The sequence below is a fragment of the Mobula birostris genome, chromosome 13 (assembly GCF_030028105.1).
Source record: "Mobula birostris isolate sMobBir1 chromosome 13, sMobBir1.hap1, whole genome shotgun sequence".
Taxonomy (NCBI): domain Eukaryota; kingdom Metazoa; phylum Chordata; class Chondrichthyes; order Myliobatiformes; family Myliobatidae; genus Mobula; species Mobula birostris.
Window position 1 is genome coordinate 88499223 of NC_092382.1, and position 18356 is coordinate 88517578.

Sequence of the window (18356 nt, forward strand, 5' to 3'; positions counted from 1 at the left end):
TTGTATAAGACATTGGTAAGGCCAAATCTGGAGTATTGTGTATAGTTCTGGTCACCGAATTATAGGAAAGATGTCAATAAAATTAAGAGATTACAGAGGAGGTTTACTAAAATGTTGCCTGGGTTTCATCTCCTAAGTTACAGAGAAAGGTTGAACAATTTAGGTCTTTATTCTTTGGAGCATAGAAGGTTGAGAGGAAACTTAATAGAGGTGTTTAAAATTATGAGGGGGATTGATAGAGTTGACGTGGTTAGACATTTTCTATTGACAGTGGGGAAGATTCAAACAAGAGGGCATGGGTTGAGAATTAGAGGACAAAAGTTTAGGGGTAACATGAGGGGGAACTTCTTTACTCTGAGAGTGGTAGCTGTGTGGAACGAGCTTCCAGCAGAAGTGGTTGAGGCAGGTTCTATGTTGTCGTTTAAAGTTAAATTGGATAGATATATGGACAGGAAAGGAATGGAGGGTTATGGGCTGAGTGCAGGTCGTGGGAATAGGATAGGGTAAGAGTTTGGCACAGACTAGAAGGGCCGAGATGGCCTGTTTCCATGCTGTAATTGTTATATGGTTATAAGAAGGAGCTTAACCACCTTAGACCAGAGCCCTGAAGAACGTTAAAAGCACAGTGAGCTCATCGTGTTATTCAGCCTGGAGAGAAGCATGCAGGAAATTCATGCAGGTGTATAGGATGATGAGAGGCATTGGTCGTGTGGAGAGGCTTTTCCCCAGGGCTGAAACGGCTAACACGAGGGGACACAGGTTTAAACTGCTTGGGAGTAGGTACAGAGGAGATGTCAGAGCTAAGTGTTTGAAACAAAGTGTGGTGTGTGTGTGTGTGTGGAATGCACTGCCAGCGACGGTGGTAGAGGCAGATACAATAGGGTCTTTTAAGAGACTCTTAGATAGGTACATGGAGATTAGGAAAACAGAGGGCTATGTGGCAGGGTAATTCTAGACAGTTTCTAGAGTCAGTTACATGGTCGACACAACATTGTGGGCCAAAGGGTCTGTAATGTGCTGTAGATTTCTATGGTTCTATGTAATTGAAGGGAACTCTCCTATCCCACGGAGTGGTGAATAGTTACAACCTGTCATCACAGGGAGAGTGAGAGGGGAACGGCAGGGAAAGATTTTGATATACTGATATGGAACAGAAACATGGGCAGGGACCAGATAGGCCGAGTGGCCTCCCTAGTGTACATTGTGAGTGTGGTATAGACAGTAAGTACCTGAGACACGGGATTTGATTCAGAACTGATTTATCTTTCACAGATCCACAATATTAAACACCAGTCTAGTTTAAGGCTAACGTCAGCAGAACGGACTTCCCCAATGCTCAGTGACCAGGGTTCAGTACTGGGTGCGATGAGCAGCCGCAAGAACTGCAGAATCTGACAGTAACAGTTCCTCATGAACCTGCAGCTGCCTTCAGTCACCGAGATGGTCAAACATTTAACACAGAGCCATTCATGTGAGAATTTAGCCTTTTCTATTTTTCCGAGCTTCTCGTAAATGTGTGCAGTTTAGTTAAGCTTTATTCCAGAATTTCCACACAACTAAGAGTTTATTACATTTTTTTAATTTTTAGTTTTGCAGTACTTATATAATTTAACTATTTAATATGTATATTATTGTACTACATAATTGTTAAAATCTATTGTTATGAATTAGGTTCTACTGCTGCCGCAGAGACAAAAAATGTCATGACATATGCTGGTGCTATTAAACCTGATTCTGATAATTGATATGGGAGAACCACCACCGGTCACCTGATCCCAGTTACCGCAGATCGTAATGCGAGATTGAAGCCTTTTCTATTTATCTGCATTCCTCAGAAATGACAACAGTTCAGTTAAGTTTCCTTCAGAGGTTCCAAAGCAGAATCTCAGTCTGTCTAATATTTCCACACAATTAAAATGGGAATTTGTTTATTGTTATCACGTACTGAGCTACAGTGAAAATCTTGCCTGACGTACTATCCACACAGATCAATACATTACAACAGCTGATATACGACAAAACAATAACTGTAACAAAGAATTATGGTTGCAAAGAAAGTGCAGTGCAGATAGACATATGGTGCAGGGTCACGTCGAGTTACATTGTGAGGTCGAGTCCATTTTATCATTCATTCGGCTTATAACCGCAGACAGGAAGCTGTCCTTGAGCCTGGTGGTACGCGCTTTAAGGTTTTTGTATCTCTTCCCCGATGGGGGAGCGGGTTTGCAGCAAGAATGTCCAGGTTGTGAGGATCTTTGAGTACATGGCCAGCTTTTCCGAGGCTGGGCAGTGTAGGAAGAGTCCATGGAGGGGAGGCTTGTTTCTCTGATGTTCTCTGCTCTCCAAAGTTCTCTGCGGTTCCTTGCAGTCACGGGCAGAGCAGTGGCCATACGAAGGCGTGAAGTATCGACAAGAAACTCAGAGACCTCGGCCTTCACCCTGCCTTGTGTAGCTGGATCCTGGACTTCCTGTCAGATCGCCGGCAGGTGGTAAGAGTGGGCTCCCTCACCTCTGTCTCTCTGACCCTCAGCACACATACCACACAGGGTTGTCTCCTTGGCCCCCTCCTTTACTTACTGTGCACCCATGACTTGTGTCGCCACCCACAGCTCCAATCTGCTAATCAAATTCGCTGACGACACTGCATTGATTGGCCTAATCTCAAATAATAACGAGAAGTCCTCACCCCGACACAGTGGCGTTAAGAAAACAACCTCTCCCTCATGGTGACAAAAACAAAGGAGCTGGTTGTGGACTACAGGAGGAATGGAGACAGGGACCAAATTCAACATTTCCAAGTCTGTTATTGACAAAGATGCACATGTTAATATTGATCACGACACAATGTATTTTATATATTGTTAATGACATAAAACGTATTTATAGATTGTTACTGACAGAGCATCGTATAATTTGTGTTCCGTGTGTTATCTGCATGTACTTGCCTGTGATGCTGCCACAAGTCAGTGTTTCTCGGTACCTGTACCTTCCCGTACTTGTGCACTTGGCAATAAATTCAACGGGACTTGAGAAATCTCAGTGAGATTTGATTACTGATGATCATCTTGGCAGCTCGGTAGGTCGAATGTATGAGACAGTACACTGTTAAATGCAAAACCCTGAACCGTGTTGATGATCAGAGGGATCTTAGACTCCAAGTTCATCGCTCCCTGAAAGAGACTGCACAGATTGATCGGGTGGTTAAGAAGGCAAATGGCGTGGTTGTGTTTATTAGTTGAAGCACTGAGTTGAAAAGTCGGGAAGTTGTGTTGCGGCTGTTGCGAGCCTGCGGTCGGACTGTGACTGTGTCTTTAAGAGCGCCGGAGTGAGGAGGCGGGACTATGACGTCAGTCACAGGCTGACGGCGCTGACTGTGGATTTAACCATAAGAGAGAGAGAGCGATCTGCAGACAGGCAGTCGGCCAGTCTAGAGAGAGAGAGACTGGAAAAGCTAATAGCTTCAATTTTTCGCAGCTGAGGCTTGGAACTCTCCTATGCCCACAAGAGTGAGTTGATCATCGGTACGCGGAACCACAACGAATGTGTGTGGCTATCACTTCGTATAATCGATAGGAGTGAATTTTGGAATATCTTGGGGGACCGCTTGTGTTAACCCTTGCCTGGGTATGTTGAGTGGTAACACCTGTAAAACGGTATTCCTGTGACAGGTCACTTTCGCTGATAACTCGTATGTGACTTTGTAGAGGGCGCAGAAGAGGTTTACCAAGATACTGTCTGGATTAGAGGGCATGATCTATAACGAAAGGTTGGACAAACTTGGGTTGTTTTCTCCAGAGCGGCGCAGGCTCGGGTGAGACTGGATAGACGTTTATAAGATTACGAGAGCTAGAGATAGAGTGGACAGACGATATATTTTTCCTGGGGGTTGAAATGTCCAATACATTTAAGATGAGAGGAGATGTGAGCTGCAAGTTTGTTTCTATCTACATTACGACAGTACATTGAGCTGATATACGACAAAAAAATTAACTGTAACAAAGCATTATGGCTGCAGAGAAAGTGCAGTGCAGATAGACATATGGTGCAGGGTCACGTCGAGTAACATTGTGAGGTCGAGTCTATTCTATCATTCATTTGGCTTATAACCGCAGACAGGAAGCCGCCCTTGAGCCTGGTGGTACGCGCTTTAAGGATCTTGTATCTCTTCCCCGCTCCGGGTTTGCAGCAAGAATGTCCAAAGTTGTTGGCGTCTTTGAGTACATGGTCTGCTTTTCCGACGCAGGGGAAGTGTAGGAAGAGTCCATGGAGGGGAGGCTTGTTTCTCTGATGTTCTCTGCTCTCTAAAGTTCTCTGCAGTTCCTTGCAGTCATGGGCAGAGCAGTAGCCATACAAAGTCGTGAAGTATCGACAAGCTCAGAGACCTCGGCCCTCACCCTGCCTGGTGTAGCTGGATCCTGGACTTCCTGTCAGATCGCCGGCAAGTGGTAAGAGTGGGCTGCTTCACCTCTGTCTCTCTGACCCTCAGCACACATACCCCAAGGGTTGTCTCCTTGGTCCCCTCCTTTACTCTCTGTATTCCCATGATTTGCGTCGCCACCCACAGCTCCAATCTGCTAATTAAATTCGCTGAGGACACTACATTGATTAGCTCAATCTCAAATAATAAAGAGAAGTCATCACCCCGACACGGTGGTGTCAAGAAAACAACCTCTCGCTCATGGTGACAAAAAAAACAAAAGAGCTGTTTGTGGACTACAGGAGGAATGGAGACAGGGACCAAATTCAACATTTCCAAGTGAGTTATTGATACAAAATGCACATTTTAAAATTAATCAGGACACAGTGTATTTTATATATCGTTAATGACATAAAACATACTTATAGATTGTTACTGACTGAGAATCGTATAATTTGTGTTCCGTGTGTTATCTGAATGTACTTGCCTGTGATGCTGCCACAAGTCAGTGTTTCCCTGTACCTGTACCTTCCCGTACTTGTGCACTTGGCAATAAATTCAACGGGACTTGAGAAAACTCAGTGAGATTTGATTAATGATGATCATCTTGACAGCTCTGTAGGTCGAATGTATGAGACAGTACACTGTTAAATGCAAAACCCTGAACAGTGTTGATGATCAGAGGGATCTTAGACTCCAAGTTCATCGCTCCGTGAAAGAGACTGCACAGATTGATCGGGTGGTTAAGACGGCAAATGTCATGGTTGTCATTACTAGTTGAAGCAATGAATTCAAAAGTCGGGAAGTTGTGTTGTAAAACTAGTTAGACCACATCTGGAGTGTTTCATACAGTTCTGGTCGCCCCCACTCTCGGAAGGATGTCGGGGCTTTGGAGAGGGTGCAGAAGAGGTTTACCAGGATATTGCCTGGATTAGAGGGCATGAGTTAAAACAAAAGTTTGGACAAATTTGCTCTTCCTCCGGTGGGAGAATCTACCGGTCACGTGATCCTGTTTGCCCCTCCCATTTAACTGCAGACGGGCAGCATCTGCGCGTCTATTTCCGAGGCCCCGCCCTCCAGATGACACATCATTCACTTTGCGCACGCTCAGTGTTTTCCTTTCCACTCAGTGCTGAAACCGATCGTCTGCGGACTCAGGAAAGGATCCTCGCCTCTTGGGTTGGCAGCCGGGGGTCGCGATCACTGTCTGCGGGCCGAAGATATCACTTTCCCACCGGTGAGTATTACGACCGATCCCGAGCGGGGAGATCCGATGTTGGCCGTGAGCCCCGAACTGAAGACCAGTTCCTCATTTAACTTCCAGTTATCTGGGGTCGCCAAAAATGTGTAGACTTCACGTAATCTGCATTGAACGATCCAATCCAGGAGCCCGGGCTGTCCATTTCTGCAAAATTGAAAGGCCAACAGGTCACACGAGGCTGTGTGCGCAGATCTGCCCCGCCCTCTGCTTTGTGACGCAAGATCACGCGGTGTTTTTTCTAAAGTCCCTGGATGGGTAGTGATGCTTCCTCCATATTGTGTTGGGGAAATCTGATTTTGGCCACTGAGTCCCATTAACTCCCCCCAACTCTCCTCACTTCCTAAGGCTCCTCGCATTTGTCCTTGAGCTTCATGGCTGTTGTGTCTTTTCCCAGATTGGGGTGGGTGAGGAAGGAGAACGTCCCAGGTTGTGGGGATCTTTGAGTTCACTGCCTGCTTTACCGAGGGACTGGGAAGTCTAGAAGGGAGAATGGTTTCTGTGATGTGTTAATCTGTATCCAAAGGTCTCTGCAGTTCCTCGCAGTCACGGGCAGAGTAGTTACCATGCAAAAGCATGAAGTGTCCGGATGGGAAACTTTCTATGGTGTGTTGATAAAAATTGGGTGAGGATTAAAGTATATATGGTAAAGTTCTTGTTGTTTCTTCTAACTTTGTCATTTTAGAATTTTTATACAGTAGTATGTGCTATTAATTCAGTATCTGTATTGCTGGAGGACCATCAGTGATTGTTCTCGATCCCTTCTCCCACCTGGTTCCATCTGCTTATCCCTGCCCATCTTGTTCAACTACTGTCCAGTCTCGTAACCCCACCTCACCCCCCCCCACCTGCTTCAGAGATACCCTGCTCTACGGACAACGTGGCAGAGCAGGGTATCTTGCAGGGGACTTTAAATCACACAAGGTTGGATTCATTAATGAAACCTGTTAAGTTTCCTTCGTTCACCCCCTGATATCATTAAAAACGTCCACTAAGCAGCCTTTGAATACAAACTTTCACCTACATGTGATGTAATTCTGGTGCCCCCACATAAAACCATAAAATATACAGTAGGAGGAAAATTAGGTCATTTGGCCCATTGCACCTGCTCTGCCATTTATTCATGCCTGCTCCAATTTTCCTTAGTCCCAGTCTCCTTCCTTTTGCCCATAAACTGTCATCAATCAAGAATCTAGCAACCTCTGCCTTTGATATCCATAAATACTTAGCCTTCACAGCTGCCCGTGGCAAAGGATTCCACAGATTCAGCACTCTCTGGCTAAAGAAATTCCCCCTCGTTCACCTTTCTAAAAGGTCGTCCCACTGCCCCCTTTATTCTGAGACTACATCCTCTGGTCCTGGACTCTCTCAATACAGGAAACATCCTCTCCATATCCACTCAATCAAGGCCATTTACCATTCGATAGGATTCAATGAAATCATCCTTCATTCCTCTGAATACAGGTCCAGAGCCATCAAATGCTCTTCATGTGACAGGCCATTCAGTTCTCTACTCATTTTCATAAACGTCCTTGGAACTCTCTCCAATGGAGCCCAAGGGGCCCAAAACTGCTGAGAATAATCCAAGAGCTTTATAAAGTTTCAACATTACTTCCTAACTTTTATATTTTAGTCTTCTTGAACTGAATGCGAACATCATGTTTGCCTTCCTCAGCACAGACTCAACCCGCAAACTAACCTTTAGGGAATCCTGCACAAGGACTCCCAAGTCCATTTGCACCTCAGATTTTTTTGTACATTCTCTCCATTTAGAAAATAGTCAACCCTTTCATTTCTTCTAGTGAAGTGTATCATCATTCACCTCCCAACACAGTATCCTATCTGCCATTTCCTTGCCCATTTTCCTGATTTTTCTGTAGTCTCCCTACTTCTCCAAAACGACCTGCCCTTCCACCTATCTTTACATCCCCTGCAAACTTTGCAACAAAGCCATCAATTCCATCATCCAAATCATTGGCATATAACATGAAAAGAATCATTCCCAACATAGACCCCTGTGGAACTCCACTAGAAACTGTTAGCCAGCCAGAAAAGGTTGTCTGTATTCTCACTCATTTCCTCCTGCCAATCAGCCACTACCTTTTTCCTGTAATAACATAGGCTCAGAGCTCATTAAGGAGCCTCACATGTGGCACCTTGTCAAAGGCCTGAAAATCCAAGCACACAGCAGCAACCAATTCTCCTTTGTCTACATTGCTTATTTTTTCTTCAAAGCATTCCAACAAATTTATCAGACAAGATTTTCCCTTGAGGAAACAATGCTGACTCCGGCCTATTTTATCTTGTGCCTCCAAGTACCTCGAACTCACATCCTTACCAATCGACTCCAACATCTTTCAAACCACTGTCAGACTGAATGGCCTATAGTTTCCTTTCTTCTGCCTCTCTCCCTTCTTGAAGAGTGGAGCGACACTTGCAATTTTCCAGCATCCAGCACCATTCCTGAATTTAGTGATTCTTGAAGGATCATTACTAATGCCTCCACAATCTCTCCGGCCACCTCTTTCAGAACTGTGGGCATAAACCATCAGGTCCAGATGACTTATCTGCCTTCAGATCTTCAGTTTCCAAAGAACCTTGTTGTGGTCCCTTCTGTACAGGTCCCACCTTCCCTGGAAGAGAGCCATGGAACCAAAAATCTTATCCCCTCCCCTTCCTTCCCCCTCCACATGCCTGATGTCATGCATGGTTTTGCTACACTGGGGTCTGACTTCATGTGTGCTGTTCCTTACATCTGCAGGTTTGTTTCTCGTGGTTGTGCAGTTTAATCTTTCTTCCATTCAGACAAAGGAGTGAGATCCAGATCTGTCACGTTCTCTCATTGTGGGTGGAGATTTTTTTTCATTGATTTCATTCCACTGTTACAACTTGCCGAAGTGCAGCCAATGTTTCATAGAAACATAGAAACATAGAAAATAGGTGCAGGAGTAGGCCATTCGGCCCTTTGAGCCTGCACCGCCATTTATTATGATCATGGCTGATCATCCAACTCAGAACCCCGCCCCAGCCTTCCCTCCATATCCCCTGATCCCCGTAGCCACAAGGGCCATATCTAACTCCCTCTTAAGTATAGCCAATGAACTGGCCTCAACTGTTTCCTGTGGCAGAGGATTCCACAGATTCACCACTCTCTGTGTGAAGAAGTTTTTCCTAATCTCGGTCCTAAAAGGCTTCCCCTCTATCCTCAAACTGTGGCCCCTCATTCTGGACTTCCCCAACATCGGGAACAATCTTCCTGCATCTAGCCTGTCCAATCCCTTTAGGATTTTATACGTTTCAATCAGATCCCCCCTCAATCTTCTAAATTCCAACGAGTACAAGCCCAGTTCATCCAGTCTTTCTTCATATGAAAGTCCTGCCATCCCAGGAATCAATCTGGTGAACCTTCTTTGTACTCCCTCTATGGCAAGGATGTCTTTCCTCAGATTAGGGGACCAAAACTGCACACAATACTCCAGGTGTGGTCTCACCAAGGCCTTGTACAACTACAGTAGTACCTCCCTGCTCCTGTACTCGATTCCTCTCGCTATAAATGCCAGCATACCATTCGCCTTTTTCACCGCCTGCTGTACCTGCATGCCCACTTTCAATGACTGGTGTATAATGACACCCAGGTCTCGTTGCACCTCCCCTTTTCCTAATCGGCCACCATTCAGATAATAATCTGTTTTCCTATTTTTGCCACCAAAGTGGATAACTTCACATTTATCCACATTAAATTGCATCTGCCATGAATTTGCCCACTCACCCAACCTATCCAAGTCACTCTGCATCCTCTTAGCATTCTCCTCACAACCAACACCACCACCCAGCTTCGTGTCATCCGCAAACTTGGAGATGCTGCATTTAATTCTCTCATCCAAGTCATTAATATATATTGTAAACAACTGGGGTCCCAGCACTGAGCCTTGCGGTACCCCACTAGTCACCGCCTGCCATTCTGAAAAGGTCCCGTTTATTCCCACTCTTTGCTTCCTGTCTGCTAACCAATTCTCCACCCACACCAATACCTTACCCCCAATACCGTGTGCTTTAAGTTTGCACACTAATCTCCTGTGTGGGACCTTGTCAAAAGCCTTTTGAAAATCCAAATATACCACATCCACTGGTTCTTCCCTATCCACTCTACTAGTTACATCCTCAAAAAATTCTATGAGGTTCGTCAGACATGATTTTCCTTTCACAAATCCATGCTGACTTTGTCCGATCATTTCACCGCTTTCCAAATTTGCTGTTATTACATCCTTGATAACTGACTCCAGCAGTTTCCCCACCACCAACGTTAGGCTAACCGGTCTATAATTCCCCGGTTTCTCTCTCCCTCCTTTTTTAAAAAGTGGGGTCATATTAGCCACTCTCCAATCCTCAGGAACTAGTCCAGAATCTAACGAGTTTTGAAAAATTATCACTAATGCATCCACTATTTCTTGGGCTACTTCCTTAAGCACTCTAGGATGCAGACCATCTGGCCCTGGGGTTTTATCTGCCTTCACTTCCTTCAATTTACCTAACACCACTTCCCTACTAACATGTATTTCGCTCAGTTCCTCCATCTCACTGGACCCTCTGTCCCCTACTATTTCTGGAATATTATTTATGTCTTCCTTAGTGAAGACAGAACCAAAGTAATTATTCAATTGGTCTGCCATGTCCTTGCTCCCCATAATCAATTCACCTGTTTCTGTCTGCAGGGTACCTACATTTGTCTTTACCAGTTTTTTCCTTTTTACATATCTATAAAAGCTTTTACAGTCCGTTTTTATGTTCCCTGCCAGTTTTCTCTCATAATCTTCTTTCCCCTTCCTAATTAAGCCCTTTGTCCTCCTCTGCTGAACTCTGAATTTCTCCCAGTCCTCAGGTGAGCCACTTTCTCTGGCTAATTTGTATGCTTCTTCTTTGGAATTGATACTATCCCTAATTTTTCTTGTCAGCCACGGATGCACTACCTTCCTTGATTTATTCTTTTGCCAAACTGGGATGAACAATTGTTGTAGTTCATCCATGCAACCTTTAAATGCTTGCCATTGCATATCCACCGTCAATCCCTTAAGTGTCATTTGCCAGTCTATCTTAGCTAATTCACGTCTCATACCTTCAAAGTTACCCCTCTTTAAGTTCAGAACCTTTGTTTCTGAATTAACTATGTCACTCTCCATCTTAATGAAGAATTCCACCATATTATGGTCACTCTTACCCAAGGGGCCTCTCACGACAAGATTGCTAATTAACCCTTCCTCATTGCTCAGAACCCAGTCCAGAATAGCCTGCTCTCTAGTTGGTTCCTCGACATGTTGGTTCAAGAAACCATCCCGCATACATTCCAAGAAATCCTCTTCCTCAGCACCTTTACCAATTTGGTTCACCCAATCTACATGTAGATTGAAGTCACCCATTATAACTGCTGTTCCTTTATTGCACACATTTCTAATTTCCTGTTTAATACCATCTCCGACCTCACTACTACTGTTAGGTGGCCTGTACACAACTCCCACCAGCATCTTCTGTTTCGAGGTATATAACCCTATTAATGCAAGAAGGAAGCCTTTTCTGTTTTTCTGGGCTTCTGAAACATTTGTACACTTCAGTTAAATATCCCTCCAGAAGTTCCAGAGGAGAAGCTCAGTCTGTCTAATATTTCCACACAATTAAAGTAGGGAATTGTTTATTATTGTCATGTACCAAGGTTTAATGAAAATCTTGTCCTGCATTCCCTCCTCTCAGATCAACACATTACAACAGTAGAAAATGATAATTCATTAACAGAGTGTAACAAAGCATTATGGTCACAGAGAAAATCCACTGCAGGTAGACATATGGTGCAAGGTCACATTGAGTTACATTATGAAGTCAAGGTTCCATCTTATAATACTGAGGAATATTCAGTTTGTTTATAACAGCAGAATGGAAACTGTCCCAAGCCTAGGAATCTTTAATTATGTTGTCTGATTTACTGAGGCGGCAGGAAGTATAAAGAGAGTCCATGGAGGGGAGGCTTGTTTCCATGATGTGTCCACAGTGCTCTTCTATTTCTTGAAGTCAAAAGAAGAGAGTAACCGTACAAAGGTGTGAAGTATCTGGATGGGATACTTTTCATGGTGTAAAATTAAATTTGCCAGATGAATAACAACACTACAAACAGTTATTTACTTTATCCTTTTCACCAGTTTATTTGTTCGAACTCAGCCGGCTAGAAGATCGGAGCGAAGCATCAGAGAGACAGAATTCGTCTCCCTCCGGCGGCTCATGATGAATCTCAGTCTAACATGCAGAAATATTACAATTATAGAACTAGCGAAACAAAGAGCACTTTAGTTCAACTGGTATTCCCACCAAGGCTGTTGGAGCAAAACTTAATTTATTAGGTAAGAGAGTCCACTAAATCAGGGTTTTAATTACAAATGAATGTTCTGTCCAATCCTTATCAGTTATTCTCTTTTGTTAGACAAAGGAATGAACTTAGTTCAATTCGTGTCTCATGAGAACTCAACTCTACATAACATTCCCAAGAGGCATCTGTGTGTCGTTAATCTAAACAAGCTGCAAGCAGATTCCTCAGTGAAGGACAGAACAGAAATTTGCACACTATCCAGAACAGAGCACACATAAGTTGGCACTTAGTTTTAACCTGTTATTTACAAGAGTCCAAGAATCATTTCTTACATCCCCCAATACCCTTAAAACTTCATCACCAGAGTGTTGTAGCAGATAGTTGCCTTTCTGACTGAAAACCTGTGACTAGTGGTGTGCCACAGTGCAGGATCTGTTGTTGTTTGTCATCTCTATCAGTAATCTGGATGATAGTGTCATTAATTGCATCAGCAAATTTGTGGATGACACCTGGATTGGTGGTGCAGTGGACAGCAAGGAAGACTATCATGGCATGCAGTGCGATCTGGACCGCTGGAAAAAATGGTTTGAGAAATGGAAAATGGAATTTAATGCAGACAAGTGTGAGGTGTTGTGCTTTGGTTGGACCTGCCAGGGTAGATCTTACACAGTGACTGGTAGGGCACTGAGAAGTATTGTAGAAGAAAGGGACATGGGAATACAGGTCTATATTTCACTGAAAGTGGTGTCGCAGTTCAATAGGGATGGAAAGAAAGATTTTGGCACATTGGCTTTCATAAACGAAAGTGCTAAGTAGAGGAGATGGATGTTATGTTGAATTTGTACAAGACATTGGTGAGGCATAATTTGGAGTATTCTGTGCAAGTTTGATCACCAACCTACAGGAAAGATGTAAGAGAGTTTGAAAGAGTTCAGAGAAAATCCACAAGGATTTTGCCAGGTCTGGAGGTCTTGGTTCATAAGGAGAGACTGAACGGGTCTGGGCTTTATTCCTTGGAATGTAGAACATTGAGGGGAGATTTGATGGAGGTGTGCCAAAATTATGAGGGTTATAGATGGGGTAAATGCAAGCTGGCTTTTTCCACTGAGATTGGTTGTGACTACAACCAGGGCCATGGGTTAAGGGTGAAAGGTGAAACATTAAGGGGAAAATGAGGGGAAACTTCTTCACACAGACGGTCATCCAGGTGTGGAATGAGCAGACAGCCCAACTGTTGCATGTGAGCTCAATTTCAACATTTAAGAGGTTTGTATAGGTGCCTGGATATTAGGGGTATGGGGTAAACAGTTTAAATAGTTCAACACAAACTAGATGGGCCAAGGGGCCTGTTTCTGTGTTGTACTTTTCTATGACTCTGTGACAAGGACATGAAATAATACTAATATTAATGTAATTCCTTTTAACAGCTGTGCAGACCAACCATTCATCGGGGCAGGAAATGTTTACATGGCTTTAAAACTGTGGCACTTCACATTGACAGTAGATAATAGAAAATTCCAGCTGCATGTCAACAAAGGCTATTTGTGTGAGAGTGTTTCAGTTACTGTGGGGCCAGGCACCCATGCAGCTCAGTGAGAACAGGGAATATTACCAATGGAGAGTGTTAAACTGAGCCAAGTCACAGATTGGAGATGCAGAAATGCCCGATTCTTATAGAGACAGGAAGAGCTTCAGAGAGTTTGATGGTCATTCCAGATACCAGCACAGTGCCCGGTTAGAAGATGATTTCTCTCTCCAACTTGTGTTGAACTTCACTGTAACAGTGTGATGCCAGATCACACCTTGACAACTCGAGTGATCTCATCTTAAATGTTGTCCTTCACTCATTGATAGATTTTATAAATCGTTTTTCAGGTTAAAAACGACAAGGAATATATCTACGGGAATCTCAAACACAACACACCAGTGTTGCTGTCTCTATCCAGATACTTAAGAAGTGGAGCAAGGGATTCACTCGATCATCCTTCCTGCTCAGACTGTGAGGAGGGATTCACTCGATCATCTGACCGACTGGCAGGCCTGTCAGTTTACACAGGGGAGAGGCCGTTCACCTTTTCAGACTGTGGGGATTCAAGGTCAATTCATGAAGTTACATCAGCAAGTTCACACTGGGACAAGCCATTCACCTGTTCTGTGGGTGAGAAGGGATTCAGCTGGTCATCCCAACTGTGGACACACCAGTCAGTTCACATCTGCTGAATTTGTGGGGAAGAATTCACTCAGTCATCTGACCTAATGGCCCACCAACGAGTTTGCACTGGAGAGTGGCCGTTCACCTGCTCGGACTGTGGGAAGGGATTCACTCAGTCATCTCATCTACTGAGACACCAGTCAGTTCACACTGAAGAGTGGCCATTCACCTGCTCAGACTGTGGGAAGGGATTCACTCAGTCATCTGAACTAAAGGTACATCAGAGAATTCACACTGGGGAGAGGCCATTCACGTGCTCAGACTGTGGGAAGAGATTCACAACGTTAGCTAGCTTACAAGCACACCAGCGAGTTCACACTGGGGAGAGGCCGTTCACCTGCTCAGTCTGTGGTAAGGGATTCACTCAGTCATCTCAACTGAAGGTACATCAGCGAGTTCACACTGGGGAGCGGCCGTTCACCTGCTCAGTCTGTGGGAAGGGATTCACTCAGTCGTCTAAAGTACTGAGACACCAGTCAGTTCACACTGGGACGTGGCCATTTACCTGCTCAGAGTGTGGGAAGGGATTCACTGAATCATCCTCCCTACAGAGACACCAGTCAGTTCACACTGGGAAGTGGCGGTTCACCTGCTCAGACTGTGGGAAGGGATTCAATCGGTCATCTCACCTGCTAAGACACCAGTCAGCCCACACAGGGAAAGGGCCATTCACCTGCTCAGACTGTGGGAAGGGATTCACCCAGTCATCTCTATTGAAGATACATCAGCGAGTTCACACTGGGGAGAGGCCTTATACCTGCTCAGACTGTGGGAAGGGATTCATTTTGTCATCCCAACTGAAGGTACATCAGAGAGTTCACAATGGGGAGAGGCCATTCGCCTGCTCAGACTGTGGAAAGGGATTCACTTCGTCATATCACCTACTGAGACACCAGTCAGTTCACACCGGAGAGTGGCCATTCACGTGCTCAGTTTGTGAGAAGGGATTCACTTCGTCATATCGCCTACAGAAACATCAGTCAGCCCACACAGGGAAATGACTGTTCACCTGCTCAGACTGTGGGAAGGGATTCACTCATTCATCTCAACTGAAGTTACATCAGCAAGTTCACACTGGGGAGAGGCCGTTCACCTGCTCTGAATGTGGGAAGCGATTCACTCAGTCATCTAACCTTATGTAACTCTTGCTTCGGCTAGCAGCTTAATAGGGGGTGATAGCCCCCCAGCCCAGCAAAACTTAAGAAATCTTGTTTGGGTGGATGCTGTGTGATGTGTCCCCTGTTACAAATCAGTACCCCGAAATAACAAACAGTACACAATATATGATTGAAAGATTGAGCTTCATAATTCTTACTTTGACTATAGGGTTAGTAAAGAAAACAAAAAAAAACAAAAAGGGCCCACTCTCTCCATTCACGTCTTCTCATCTCTCCCCAGCAAAAGACCATGAAAATCTCTCTTCCAGACTCGCAAGGAAGAGCATTTCTGTCATTGGATAGCCCCACACTCCAAAACCCTGTTATCTCTCATCATAACCTAAACATTGCTGCTACAGAGAAATCGTTACCTCAGCAGTGAAACATTAGAGAAAGGCCATTACATGAGCAGTGAAACCTACAGCGTGTTACACTAGTGACACACTACCGGGTTCACACTGGGGAGAAAGTTTCAACAAGCTGCATGCTCGATATTTGTCCATCATTGTTTCGAAAGCAATTTCGAGAGTGACTGTCAGTGCTGAACTCTGCAATTATTGCTGCTGCTCACCACACCCAGTTCTGTGGCCTGGTCTCTGGGCATGGGAGGAGTTTCTTCTGCTGCATATTCACCTTTAATGGAACTGGAGTTTAATATTCTGGATTTGAGACAAATAAATCAGTTCTATTTTAAACTCTGTCTCTAGTACTTAATTAATTTATAACATACCTCGTGTACAGTAGAGAGTCAACTCAGGCTGGTTGGACCCTGCCAGCGATTCAGTTCCACAACAGTCCATTTAAATCCTCCCCTGTTGTTCACTTCTTGCTCTCCCTGTGGTGATGGGTTCCAAACAGTCACCACTCTGTGAGTGGTTTCCCTTGAATTTTCTGCAGTCTGAAGAAGTCGAGCTGACTGCAGTTCTGTCTGAGATATTCTTCGCTCCTCTAATCTCTGGGCTGAGGAAGAATGACATTGGTAGTTAACCTCCTTAATCATGACTCATTTCCACATTATTGGTCATTTTCCCTGCTTGTAAAGGGTTGTTAGAAAACACCACTGTCCTTTAAAGACATGGGAACAGAATGGGAAACCATCAGTTGGATGTTCAACAAAGCAGGGTCAGAAACCAGAGGCGGGTCTGCACAGGGCAGAGTTTGAGGCTGTGGACGATGGTCAGGGTAAGAATGTATAATGAGGAGAAGGGAATCAGCAGCGGGGCTTAACAACATTTGGAAGCTGATTGACAGGGAAAATAATTTGTTTGTCTGATGACACTAACAATGATTATGGTGAGGTGCTCCACTAGTTGAGGAACATGAGTGTGTTGGGAATGATTGTATCTACTGAGGGAGTTGGTCCTGCTTGTTTATCCTGTAATATTATATCCGGATGGTTATTATGGATTGTCCTATTAGTAGTTATGTATTGATTATCATACAATTTGTAAGATTTTGACTCTAAAACTGGATCAGGCTTGAATTTATTGTGCCTTTATGATGTTACAGTGGTCGTTCATGAGTTTGTATTTTAAAGCAAGATTTTGGTGAATGATATTTGTCACTTGATTGTACCTACGTAAGTAATCAGATTGAGTTAAATTGCTGCAGGACTGTGTCTGGTTTCTCTTGGCATTTTCTGCATTTATTGCCTGTTTTGTTTGCCTTTAATGTAATTTTTATAATTTAAAATGTTAACTACCTTGTCCTGTATTTCCCCAAGGAACCCCTGTTTCTGGGAAGAGGTCTCCAACTCTGAGTCAGGCTCGCAATGCTTCCCTGTCACCAGCTAGTCTGCTCAGATCATTGGGATGTCTCCCATGGAGGTCACACTCATTCAACTGGTCAATGCTTTCTTCCATAGTGATGATTCATTTTTCTGAGTTGGCCTCTCATTTAAGTTTTCTGGTCTGTATTTCTTATCAGAATTGTATATACTCTCATGGACTGCTGAATCCTGTTTATTTTTGATGAAAATATATACTTTAGAAATCTTATCAGACTGTTGAGTGATTTATTTTTTAATGTCTGTTATAGCTCTTCCTCCTTCTGTCCTCGGTAGTGTTAATCTAAGTGTGTTTGAGTGTAAATAGTCTTTTCTGAATTTGTCATTTCAGTTCTTATTTTTCTTTGTGAAGTTTCCAGATCGGAATGGAACAAGATATTTTGCCAAGGGAATATGTTAATATGGGAATAATGGGAGAGTTTATTGCCTTTGTTGTATTTGCTATACCACGGAAATATGTTAGGCAAATGTTCTTAAGCCTTGAAGTAAATTTTGAAACATGTTTTTGCTTTTTCACACTACTTTCTATTTTCTCTGCTTGTTAATATTCCAGATACCTGTGTATGAAGCGATCTGATGAAGGGTCTTGGCCCAAAATTTTGATTCCCAACCATAGATGCTGCCTGACCTGCTGATCTCCTCCAGCACATTGTGTGTATTGCTCTAGATTCCCAGCACCTGCAGGGTCTCATGTGTCCCATATACTTGTATGTTTCTTGAATAGGACACACAGGTAGGCAGAGAAGGTTGTATGGTTCTGTTGGTAAAAAATAAAATCAAATCATTAGAAAGAGTCGGAAAGTGTTGAGTCATTGTGGGTAGAACAGAGGAACCGCAAGAGTGAAAAGACACCGATGGGATTTTTATAGAGACCCCCCCCCCCAGTAGTATCAGTAGTATGTATATGTTCCACAAATTACAACGGGAGAGGGAAAATGCATGTCAAAGCAGCAATATTGCAGTATCCATGGGAGATAGTCATGCAGATATATTGGGAAAATCAGGGAGGTGCTGTATCCCAAGAGCGAGATTTCCTAGAATGCCCACAAGATAGCTTTTTAGAGCAGCTCCTGGTGGAGCCCAGCTGGGGATCAGCCATTCTTGATTGGGTGTTGTGCAATGAACAGGAATTAATTACAGAACTTAAGGCAAAAGAACCCAGAGGGGGAAGTGATTT

The 18356-nt window shown here is 43.9% G+C and overlaps 1 protein-coding gene across 1 annotated transcript; it reads left to right on the plus strand.

Moving 5' to 3' along the window:
- The first annotated feature begins 5507 nt into the window (after positions 1 to 5507).
- On the plus strand, positions 5508 to 17620 carry LOC140207734 (uncharacterized). Its single transcript, XM_072276291.1, has 2 exons — positions 5508 to 5654; positions 13900 to 17620. Exon 2 carries the CDS (start codon positions 14281 to 14283, stop codon positions 15235 to 15237), a length of 957 nt encoding a protein of 318 aa, XP_072132392.1. The 5' UTR covers positions 5508 to 5654; positions 13900 to 14280; the 3' UTR covers positions 15238 to 17620.
- The last annotated feature ends 736 nt before the right edge of the window (positions 17621 to 18356 follow it).